Source organism: Dendrobates tinctorius, unplaced genomic scaffold (assembly GCF_039654945.1).
Source record: "Dendrobates tinctorius isolate UK_male_01 unplaced genomic scaffold, ASM3965494v1 ptg000257l, whole genome shotgun sequence".
Lineage (NCBI taxonomy): Eukaryota > Metazoa > Chordata > Amphibia > Anura > Dendrobatidae > Dendrobates > Dendrobates tinctorius.
In genome coordinates, this window is record NW_027361924.1 from 6861918 (window position 1) to 6875525 (window position 13608).

General features: G+C 36.6%; 1 protein-coding gene across 1 annotated transcript in view; it reads right to left on the reverse strand.

The window, feature by feature from the left end:
• Positions 1-2770: 2770 nt before the first annotated feature.
• The window catches only part of SMIM22 (small integral membrane protein 22), a 47408-nt gene continuing 36570 nt past the window's right edge, over positions 2771-13608 (reverse strand). The window contains exons 3-4 of the mRNA XM_073558580.1: positions 12821-12903; positions 2771-3203 (exon numbers count right to left, since the gene is read on the reverse strand). Coding sequence (XP_073414681.1) covers positions 3153-3203; positions 12821-12903 — 134 coding nt within the window. The 3' untranslated portion in view covers positions 2771-3152. The remainder of the gene's footprint in view (positions 3204-12820; positions 12904-13608) is intronic.

The following is a 13608-nucleotide window of genomic DNA, read 5'->3' on the forward strand; positions in this document are numbered from 1 at the left end:
AATTGCAGGTGTGTTTCTCATTGGAGCCTGGACACTTATATCGCATTGGTCATCCATAAAATCCAATCATCCCAAAATGGCATAATCAAGACTGTCGGCTATAATTAAGGAATTATCCTGGGGTAGGGTGGGGTGCGCCGTCCCTTTAAATAGGCATGAAATCAAGAAATGTTATCTGCAGCTCCTCATTTAGCGTTCTCTGCAATCCCCATGGGGCACAAAAATCTCTTAAAGGGGTGATCTAGTTTATAAAACCCCTTTTTTGATAATAGGTGGGGCAATTGGCTGCAAAGAACACTAAAGAGCTGATCCATCATCCAAACCATTTGAATTCAATGGGGATTGTGTAATGCCTCATTTCTCCTGCAGGGGCGCTGCAGGGACAGAACTCTTGACAGCTGATCGCGGGGGCAGGTGATCATCTGGACTCTTGGTGTCCAAAAATGAGGATCCCTTTAAGGCACCCTTTTAATTGTTTTCTGTTGTGGAGGGTTCAGTATCGCATGACCAGCGTAGTCCCAAGGGCTAAGTGATGACGTCAAGCCAAAAAGAGGTTAATGCAAAACTCCCTTTTATCACTCGATCGGCGTCATCGTCACATGAATGGATTTACATTAATGTCATTTTCTGCTTTTTTTTCCCACGCTATTAATCCCTCAAACCCCAAATCTTTTGCTCCAAGTGTATAAAGCTCCTCCCCCTCTGCAAGGGCGCAACAGATCTGGAGGTCGTTCGGGGACAAAAATCGCCTTTTTTTTTTTTTTTCTTCCATTCCAACAGTCATGTAACTAAGCCGGAGTCACTAATCATACTTGTGTCCTATTGGAGAAGAGATGCAGTTTAAAGCATGGTGGAGAGACCGAGCAGCAGCCTGAACCTCTGATGGGAGAGAAAAGGGATTTTTGACTATCTTGCACCCCGATAAACTATGTAGCTGCCTGTATGTACAGTTGTGGCCAAAAGTATTGACACCCCTGCAATTCTGTCAGATTATACTCAGTTTCTTCCTGAAAATGATTGCAAACACAAATTCTTTGGTATTATTATCTTCATTTAATTTGTCTTAAATGAAAAAAACGCAAAAGAGAATGAAGCAAAAAGCAAAACATTGATCATTTCACACAAAACTCCAAAAATGGGCCAGACAAAAGTATTGGCACCCTCAGCCTAATACTTGGTTGCACAACCTTTAGCCAAAATAACTGCGACCAACCGCTTCTGGTAACCATCAATGAGTTTCTTACAATGCTCTGCTGGAATTTTAGACCATTCTTCTTTGGCAAACTGCTCCAGGTCCCTGATATTAGAAGGGTGCCTTCTCCAAACTGCCATTTTTAGATCTCTCCACAGGTGTTCTATGGGATTCAGGTCTGGACTCATTGCTGGCCACCTTAGAAGTCTCCAGTGCTTTCTCTCAAACCATTTTCTAGTGCTTTTTGAAGTGTGTTTTGGGTCATTGTCCTGCTGGAAGACCCATGACCTCTGAGGGAGACCCAGCTTTCTCACACTGGGCCCTACATTATGCTGCAAAATTTGTTGGTAGTCTTCAGACTTCATAATGCCATGCACACGGTCAAGCAGTCCAGTGCCAGAGGCAGCAAAGCAACCCCAAAACATCAGGGAACCACCGCCATGTTTGACTGTAGGGACTGTGTTCTTTTCTTTGAATGCCTCTTTTTTTCTCCTGTAAACTCTATGTTGATGCTTTGCCCAAAAAGCTCTACTTTTGTCTCATCTGACCAGAGAACATTCTTCCAAAACGTTTTAGGCTTTTTCAGGTAAGTTTTGGCAAACTCCAGCCTGGCTTTTTTATGTCTCGGGGTAAGAAGTGGGGTCTTCCTGGGTCTCCTACCATACAGTCCCTTTTCATTCAGACGACGACGGATAGTACGGGTTGACACTGTTGTACCCTCGGACTGCAGGGCAGCTTGAACTTGTTTGGATGTTAGTCGAGGTTCTTTATCCAACATCCGCACAATCTTGCGCTGAAATCTCTTGTCAATTTTTCTTTTCCGGCCACATCTAGGGAGGTTAGCCACAGGGCCATGGGCTTTACACTTCTTGATGACACTGCGCACGGTAGACACAGGAACATTCAGGTGTTTGGAGATGGACTTGTAGCCTTGAGATTGCTCATGCTTCCTCACAATTTGGTTTCTCAAGTCCTCAGACAGTTCTTTGTTCTTCTTTCTTTTCTCCATGCTCAATGTGGTACACACAAGGACACAGGACAGAGGTTGAGTCAACTTTAATCCATGTCAACTGGCTGCAAGTGTGATTTAGTTATTGCCAACACCTGTTAGGTGCCACAGGTAAGTTACAGGTGCTGTTAATTACACAAATTAGAGAAGATCACATGATTTTTCGAACAGTGCCAATACTTTTGTCCACCCTCTTTTTTTATGTTTGGTGTGGAATTATATCCAATTTGGCTTTAGGACAATTCTTTTTGTGTGTTTGCATTTAAGACAAATTAAATGAAGATAATGATACCAAAGAATTTGTGTTTGCAATCATTTTCAGGAAGAAACTGAGTATCTGACAAAATTGCAGGGGTGTCAATACTTTTGGCCACAACTGTAAGAAGGGAGGGATCCACAAATTCATAGGAAGATTTTATATTAAGGGGAAAGAAACGAAAACCCCTTTAAGAGACACTTTTTCCAATAAAGTGGCCCCTGCACGTACAGTAGTGGGGTAATGGAAGGCACCGTGGGACCCCCGTGGCTCTATGTACTTCCTTGTCCTTTCATATAAATAGAAAAAAAAAAAGTTTTAAAAACTTTTATTCTACATCAAAATAACTTTTTTTGTTCTTTAAATTGATTTTGAATTTAATGCTCCATTCACACCCAAAGCTGCATCTACAATCCGAGCAGGTCTCCCAATATAGCTTCACCTCTCATGTAACCGCACACCAATATCAGCCCCGATGGGGAAAAAGATGATTGTGCTCCCCAGTGGTGAATGAGCTTATGGCAGCATAAATTCTAATAATGATCTATTAATGCAATCAATGTTATTACGTCCTAAATGTGATAATAATCCAGGAGAAATAATTACAGTCATTGAAATCACCACGCATAAGAAAAGCTCAGGGATTCAGTTTCATTGGCTCCATTAGATTTCTGTCAACCCAGGGAAGGCTGCGATTATGGCTCCAGAGCGAGATTGTCAACCCCAACCTTCTGTTTATACTTTCTCTGTAAAAAAATGAAAAATTTCTACATTACTGATCCAGTGTACAAGAATATAGCTACTATAATACTGCCCCCTATGTACAAGAATATAACTACTATAATACTGCCCCCTATATACAAGAATATAACTACTATAATACTGCCCCCTATGTATAAGAATATAACTACTATAATACTGCCACTATGTACAAGAATATAACTACTATAATACTGCCCCTATGTACAAGAATATAACTACTATAATACTGCCCCCTATGTACAAGAATATAACTACTATAATACTGTCCCCTATGGACAAGAATATAACTACTATAATACTGCCCCCTATGTACAAGAATATAACTACTATAATACTGTCCCCTATGGACAAGAATATAACTACTATAATACTGCCCCCTATGTACAAGAATATAACTACTATAATACTGCCCCCAATATACAAGAATATAGCTACTATAATACTGCCCCCTATGTACAAGAATATAACTACTAGAATACTGCCCCCTATGTACAAGAATATAACTACTATAATACTGCCCCCTATGTACAAGAATATAACTACTATAATACTGCCCATATGTACAAGAATATAACTACTATAATACTGCCCCCTATGTACAAGAATATAACTACTATAATACTGCCCCTATGTACAAGAATATAACTACTATAATACTGCCCCTATGTACAAGAATATAACTACCATATTACTGCCCTCTATGTACAAGAATATAACTACTATAATACTGCCCCCTATGTACAAGAATATAACTACTATAATACTGCCCCTATGTACAAGAATATAACTACTATAATACTGCCCCTATGTACAAGAATATAACTACTATAATACTGCCCCCTATGTACAAGAATATAACTACTATAATACTGCCCCTATGTACAAGAATATAACTACTATAATACTGCCCCTATGTACAAGAATATAACTACTATAATACTGCTCCTATATACAAGAATATAACTACTATAATACTGCCCCCTATGGACAAGAATATAACTACTATAATACTGCCCCCTATGTACAAGAATATAACTACTATAATACTGCCCCCTATGTACAAGAATATAGCTACTATAATACTGCCCCCCTATGTACAAGAATATAACTACTATAATACTGCCCCTATGTACAAGAATATAACTACTATATTACTGCTCCTATGTACAAGAATATAACTACTAGAATAATGCCCCCTATGTACAAGAATATAACTACTATAATACTGCCCCTATGTACAAGAATATAACTACTATAATACTGCTCCTATATACAAGAATATAACTACTATAATACTGCCCCCTATGTACAAGAATATAACTACTATAATACTGCCCCCTATGTACAAGAATATAACTACTATAATACTTCCCCCCATATACAAGAATATAACTACTAGAATACTGCCCCTATGTACAAGAATATAACTACTAGAATACTGCCCCTATGTACAAGAATATAACTACTATAATACTGCCCCCTATGTACAAGAATATAACTACTATAATACTGCCCCCTATGTACAAGAATATAACTACTATAATACTGCTCCTATATACAAGAATATAACTGCTATAATACTGCCCCCTATGTACAAGAATATAACTACTATAATACTGCCACTATGTACAAGAATATAACTACTATAATACTGCCCCCTATGTACAAGAATATAACTACTAGAATACTGCCCCTATGTACAAGAATATAACTACTAGAATACTGCCTCCTATGTACAAGAATATAACTACTATAATACTGCCCCCTATGTACAGGAATATAACTATTATAATACTACCCCTATGTATAAGAATATAACTACTATAATACTGCCTCCTATGTACAAGAATATAACTATAATACTGCCCCCTATGTACAAGAATATAACTACTATAATACTGCCCCCTATGTACAGGAATATAACTACTATAATACTACCCCTATGTACAAGAATATAACTATAATACTGCCTCCTATGTACAAGAATATAACTACTATAATACTGCCCCCTATGTACAGGAATATAACTACTATAATACTACCCCTATGTACAAGAATATAACTACTATAATACTGCCTCCTATGTACAAGAATATAACTATAATACTGCCCCCTATGTACAAGAATATAACTACTATAATACTGCTCCTATGTACAAGAATATAACTACTATAATACTGCCTCCTATGTACAAGAATATAACTACTATAATACTGCCCCCTATGTACAGGAATATAACTACTATAATACTACCCCTATGTATAAGAATATAACTACTATAATACTGCCCCCTATGTACAAGAATATAGTAGAATACTGCCCCTATGTACAAGAATATAACTACTAGAATACTGCCCCCTATGTACAAGAATATAACTACTAGAATACTGCCCCTATGTACAAGAATATAACTACTATAATACTGCCTCCTATGTACAAGAATATAACTACTATAATACTGCCCCCTATGTACAGGAATATAACTACTATAATACTACCCCTATGTATAAGAATATAACTACTATAATACTGCCCCTATGTACAAGAATATAACTACTATAATACTGCCCCCTATGAACAAGAATATAACTACTGTAATACTGCTCCTATGTACAAGAATATAACTGCTATAATACTGCCCCCTATGTACAAGAATATAACTACTGTAATACTGCCCCTATGTACAAGAATATAACTACTATAATACTGCCCCCTATGTACAAGAATATAACTACTATAATACTGCCTCCTATGTACAAGAATATAACTACTATAATACTGCCCCCTATGTACAAGAATATAACTACTATAATACTGCCCCTATGTACAAGAATATAACTACTATAATACTGCCCCTATGTACAAGAATATAACTACTATAATACTGCCCCTATGTACAAGAATATAACTACTATAATACTGCCCCCTATGTACAAGAATATAACTACTATAATACTGCCTCCTATGTACAAGAATATAACTACTATAATACTGCTCCCTATGTACAGGAATATAACTACTATAATACTGCCCCCTATGTACAGGAATATACTATAATACTGCCCCCTATGTACAAGAATATAACTACTATAATACTGCCTCCTATGTACAAGAATATAACTACTATAATACTGCCCCCTATGTACAAGAATATAACTACTATAATACTGCCCCTATGTACAAGAATATAACTACTATAATACTGCCCCCTATGTACAAGAATATAACTACTGTAATACTGCTCCTATGTACAAGAATATAACTGCTATAATACTGCCCCCTATGTACAAGAATATAACTACTGTAATACTGCCCCTATGTACAAGAATATAACTACTGTAATACTGCCCCTATGTACAAGAATATAACTACTATAATACTGCCCCCTATGTACAAGAATATAACTACTATAATACTGCCTCCTATGTACAAGAATATAACTACTATAATACTGCCCCCTATGTACAAGAATATAACTACTATAATACTGCCCCTATGTACAAGATTATAACTACTATAATACTGCCCCTATGTACAAGAATATAACTACTATAATACTGCCCCTATGTACAAGAATATAACTACTATAATACTGCCCCTATGTACAAGAATATAACAACTATAATACTGCCCCCTATGTACAAGAATATAACTACTATAATACTGCCTCCTATGTACAAGAATATAACTACTATAATACTGCTCCCTATGTACAGGAATATAACTACTATAATACTGCCCCCTATGTACAGGAATATAACTACTATAATACTGCCCCCTATGTACAAGAATATAACTACTATAATACTGCCTCCTATGTACAAGAATATAACTACTATAATACTGCCCCCTATGTACAAGAATATAACTACTATAATACTGCCTCCTATGTACAAGAATATAACTACTATAATACTGCTCCCTATGTACAGGAATATAACTACTATAATACTGCCCCCTATGTACAGGAATATAACTACTATAATACTGCCCCCTATGTACAAGAATATAACTACTGTAATACTGCCTCCTATGTACAAGAATATAACTACTGTAATACTGCCCCCTATGTACAAGAATATAACTACTGTAATACTGCCCCTGTGTACAAGAATATAACTACTATAATACTGCCCCCTATGTACAAGAATATAACTACTATAATACTGCCTCCTATGTACAAGAATATAACTACTATAATACTGCCCCCTATGTACAAGAATATAACTACTATAATACTGCCCCTATGTACAAGAATATAACTACTATAATACTGCCCCTATGTACAAGAATATAACTACTATAATACTGCCCCTATGTACAAGAATATAACTACTATAATACTGCCCCTATGTACAAGAATATAACTACTATAATACTGCCCCCTATGTACAAGAATATAACTACTATAATACTGCCTCCTATGTACAAGAATATAACTACTATAATACTGCCCCTATGTACAAGAATATAACTACTATAATACTGCCCCTATGTACAAGAATATAACTACTATAATACTGCCCCCTATGTACAAGAATATAACTACTATAATACTGTCCCCTATGGACAAGAATATAACTACTATAATACTGCCCCCTATGTACAAGAATATAACTACTATAATACTGTCCCCTATGGACAAGAATATAACTACTATAATACTGCCCCCTATGTACAAGAATATAACTACTATAATACTGCCCCCAATATACAAGAATATAGCTACTATAATACTGCCCCCTATGTACAAGAATATAACTACTAGAATACTGCCCCCTATGTACAAGAATATAACTACTATAATACTGCCCCCTATGTACAAGAATATAACTACTATAATACTGCCCATATGTACAAGAATATAACTACTATAATACTGCCCCCTATGTACAAGAATATAACTACTATAATACTGCCCCTATGTACAAGAATATAACTACTATAATACTGCCCCTATGTACAAGAATATAACTACCATATTACTGCCCTCTATGTACAAGAATATAACTACTATAATACTGCCCCCTATGTACAAGAATATAACTACTATAATACTGCCCCTATGTACAAGAATATAACTACTATAATACTGCCCCTATGTACAAGAATATAACTACTATAATACTGCCCCCTATGTACAAGAATATAACTACTATAATACTGCCCCTATGTACAAGAATATAACTACTATAATACTGCCCCTATGTACAAGAATATAACTACTATAATACTGCTCCTATATACAAGAATATAACTACTATAATACTGCCCCCTATGGACAAGAATATAACTACTATAATACTGCCCCCTATGTACAAGAATATAACTACTATAATACTGCCCCCTATGTACAAGAATATAGCTACTATAATACTGCCCCCCTATGTACAAGAATATAACTACTATAATACTGCCCCTATGTACAAGAATATAACTACTATATTACTGCTCCTATGTACAAGAATATAACTACTAGAATAATGCCCCCTATGTACAAGAATATAACTACTATAATACTGCCCCTATGTACAAGAATATAACTACTATAATACTGCTCCTATATACAAGAATATAACTACTATAATACTGCCCCCTATGTACAAGAATATAACTACTATAATACTGCCCCCTATGTACAAGAATATAACTACTATAATACTTCCCCCCATATACAAGAATATAACTACTAGAATACTGCCCCTATGTACAAGAATATAACTACTAGAATACTGCCCCTATGTACAAGAATATAACTACTATAATACTGCCCCCTATGTACAAGAATATAACTACTATAATACTGCCTCCTATGTACAAGAATATAACTACTATAATACTGCCCCCTATGTACAAGAATATAACTACTATAATACTGCCCCTATGTACAAGAATATAACTACTATAATACTGCCCCTATGTACAAGAATATAACTACTATAATACTGCCCCTATGTACAAGAATATAACTACTATAATACTGCCCCCTATGTACAAGAATATAACTACTATAATACTGCCTCCTATGTACAAGAATATAACTACTATAATACTGCTCCCTATGTACAGGAATATAACTACTATAATACTGCCCCCTATGTACAGGAATATAACTACTATAATACTGCCCCCTATGTACAAGAATATAACTACTATAATACTGCCTCCTATGTACAAGAATATAACTACTATAATACTGCCCCCTATGTACAAGAATATAACTACTATAATACTGCCCCTATGTACAAGAATATAACTACTATAATACTGCCCCCTATGTACAAGAATATAACTACTGTAATACTGCTCCTATGTACAAGAATATAACTGCTATAATACTGCCCCCTATGTACAAGAATATAACTACTGTAATACTGCCCCTATGTACAAGAATATAACTACTATAATACTGCCCCCTATGTACAAGAATATAACTACTATAATACTGCCTCCTATGTACAAGAATATAACTACTATAATACTGCCCCCTATGTACAAGAATATAACTACTATAATACTGCCCCTATGTACAAGATTATAACTACTATAATACTGCCCCTATGTACAAGAATATAACTACTATAATACTGCCCCTATGTACAAGAATATAACTACTATAATACTGCCCCTATGTACAAGAATATAACAACTATAATACTGCCCCCTATGTACAAGAATATAACTACTATAATACTGCCTCCTATGTACAAGAATATAACTACTATAATACTGCTCCCTATGTACAGGAATATAACTACTATAATACTGCCCCCTATGTACAGGAATATAACTACTATAATACTGCCCCCTATGTACAAGAATATAACTACTATAATACTGCCTCCTATGTACAAGAATATAACTACTATAATACTGCCCCCTATGTACAAGAATATAACTACTATAATACTGCCTCCTATGTACAAGAATATAACTACTATAATACTGCTCCCTATGTACAGGAATATAACTACTATAATACTGCCCCCTATGTACAGGAATATAACTACTATAATACTGCCCCCTATGTACAAGAATATAACTACTGTAATACTGCCTCCTATGTACAAGAATATAACTACTGTAATACTGCCCCCTATGTACAAGAATATAACTACTGTAATACTGCCCCTGTGTACAAGAATATAACTACTATAATACTGCCCCCTATGTACAAGAATATAACTACTATAATACTGCCTCCTATGTACAAGAATATAACTACTATAATACTGCCCCCTATGTACAAGAATATAACTACTATAATACTGCCCCTATGTACAAGAATATAACTACTATAATACTGCCCCTATGTACAAGAATATAACTACTATAATACTGCCCCTATGTACAAGAATATAACTACTATAATACTGCCCCTATGTACAAGAATATAACTACTATATTACTGCCCCCTATGTACAAGAATATAACTACTATAATACTGCCTCCTATGTACAAGAATATAACTACTATAATACTGCCCCTATGTACAAGAATATAACTACTATAATACTGCCCCTATGTACAAGAATATAACTACTATAATACTGCCCCCTATGTACAAGAATATAACTACTATAATACTGCCCCTATGTACAAGAATATAACTACTATAATACTGCCCCTATGTACAAGAATATAACTACTATAATACTGCCCCTATGTACAAGAATATAACTACTATAATACTGCCTCCTATGTACAAGAATATAACTACTATAATACTGCCCCCTATGTACAGGAATATAACTACTATAATACTACCCCTATGTATAAGAATATAACTACTATAATACTGCCCCCTATGTACAAGAATATACTAAAATACTGCCCCTATGTACAAGAATATAACTACTAGAATACTGCCCCCTATGTACAAGAATATAACTACTAGAATACTGCCCCTATGTACAAGAATATAACTACTATAATACTGCCTCCTATGTACAAGAATATAACTACTATAATACTGCCCCCTATGTACAGGAATATAACTACTATAATACTACCCCTATGTATAAGAATATAACTACTATAATACTGCCCCTATGTACAAGAATATAACTACTATAATACTGCCCCCTATGTACAAGAATATAACTACTGTAATACTGCTCCTATGTACAAGAATATAACTGCTATAATACTGCCCCCTATGTACAAGAATATAACTACTGTAATACTGCCCCTATGTACAAGAATATAACTACTATAATACTGCGCCCTATGTACAAGAATAGAACTACTATAATACTGCCTCCTATGTACAAGAATATAACTACTATAATACTGCCCCCTATGTACAAGAATATAACTACTATAATACTGCCCCTATGTACAAGAATATAACTACTATAATACTGCCCCTATGTACAAGAATATAACTACTATAATACTGCCCCTATGTACAAGAATATAACTACTATAATACTGCCCCTATGTACAAGAATATAACTACTATAATACTGCCCCCTATGTACAAGAATATAACTACTATAATACTGCCTCCTATGTACAAGAATATAACTACTATAATACTGTCCCCTATGTACAGGAATATAACTACTATAATACTGCCCCCTATGTACAAGAATATAACTACTATAATACTGCCCCTATATACAAGAATATAACTACTATAATACTGCCCCCTATGTAGAGGAATATATCTACTATAATACTGCTCCTATGTACAAAAATATAACTACTATAATACTATCTTCTCATTGTGTCCTTGTACTTTTGTCTCCTCGTTATCGTTAGTGAGATATTATGAGCTGTTATCTGTCAGTTGATTACACATTATTACGGTACATATTATTGCGGTATAGATAGGACAGTCATTTTCCTGTCCTGTTTCCGCACCTAGAGATAAGTCAGGCTTTGCTACCATTGTACTGTATGTACTGCGATGTGGCGACCCTCTCCCTGTCGGTGTTCCGCCTGCCCCCCATACTCATTTCCTCTCCTATATTTATTGGGGGTTTGTCGGGGATATTATTATTGCTGATATTCGGGATGATGAGATTTTTGGGGATTATCCTCTCACTGATATATCTCCTCCAGTCTCTGCAGCCAGAATCAGATTATTATTTTCTATGGCTGAATGACTTGGAAATCAGAAATTGCGGCATTACTGGGAGGGTGACGTGATATGGCGGCACTCTATGTAACGCTAGATTTATAGTATAGGGTCTCTGTGTCGCCGGGGACGTTAATATTGGACTGTGTATAGAATTGACTCATTATTTTGTCTGGTTGTCTCGTTTGGCTGCTCTATACTGCTGATATTTTGGGTAAGGTATGGCGGTTACCTAAATAGCGCCTGGTATTTGTGCACTATGTGGTGGTATTATTTAGGCATGTATTGGAATGATGATGTCTCATACAACGTAAGATGGACTTTTCTGTTAACTCTAGGAGTGTCGAGACCTAATCCAAGAGGGCACCCGAGGAGCAAGGTGTCTCCTCCGCCGGCCGAGGTTTGCCTGTTGTTTTTTTGCACTTGCGCCATGAATTCATTGGCTGCACGTTGCGTCTTAGCGGAGCTGACAGCTCGGTCCGCCGGGAGAAGGCGACAGGCGCAGACTCGTGTTACCTTGTCAACTTGGGAATCGCAGTCACAACAACAGCAGCAAAAGCATCTGATGAGGACCAGGAGGATGAGGAGGAGGATGAGCCCTGGGGACAGAAGGACGGATGACAGATGGGTCCACGGCACATAACATGATGGGTGATCGTATCCAGCCTGTGCACACTTCCATCACTTCCCTAGACTTCACTCTTCTCCCAATAATCAGGCAGAGCAAACCGGCTACCGATCACCCGGCGACGGAGAAACACAATTGTTCGTCGGGTGAAACAATCTTTTGATTTGCACAAAACATCATTGGACTCGGCAGCACGTTGTTCTGAGTAACCAGTGTGTGCTGCTGAGAGCAATGGCTGCCTGTGCGCAGTGAGCGACGTGTTACAGGTCGTTCAGAGCTCATCCGGAGCGCGGTCTGCCTGTGTAGACAGCAAACACCGGCACTCAACAAGTCACTCAGTGGCCACCTCGGCATATACTCAGGTGGTCAAAAGCAAAACTCACTGACTCTCCCAAGCACACGCTCAGGTACGAGATAACTTACCTAGAAGCTCATCTAAGCATCGGGTACTCGATAACTCACTCATTGAGGAGGACCCGGCGCTCAAGAGTTCACTCACTTAGAGATTTGGGCATTCGATTACCCTCTCTTCAATAGCTGACATACCTACTGAGGCGCTCAGTGTTTCCTCCATCACCTCCCTCACTTGCTCACACTCAGTCTCTATGTTACCCCCTGAGGTGCTCAGTGTTTCCTCCATCACCTCCCTCACTTGCTCACACTCAGTCTCTATGTT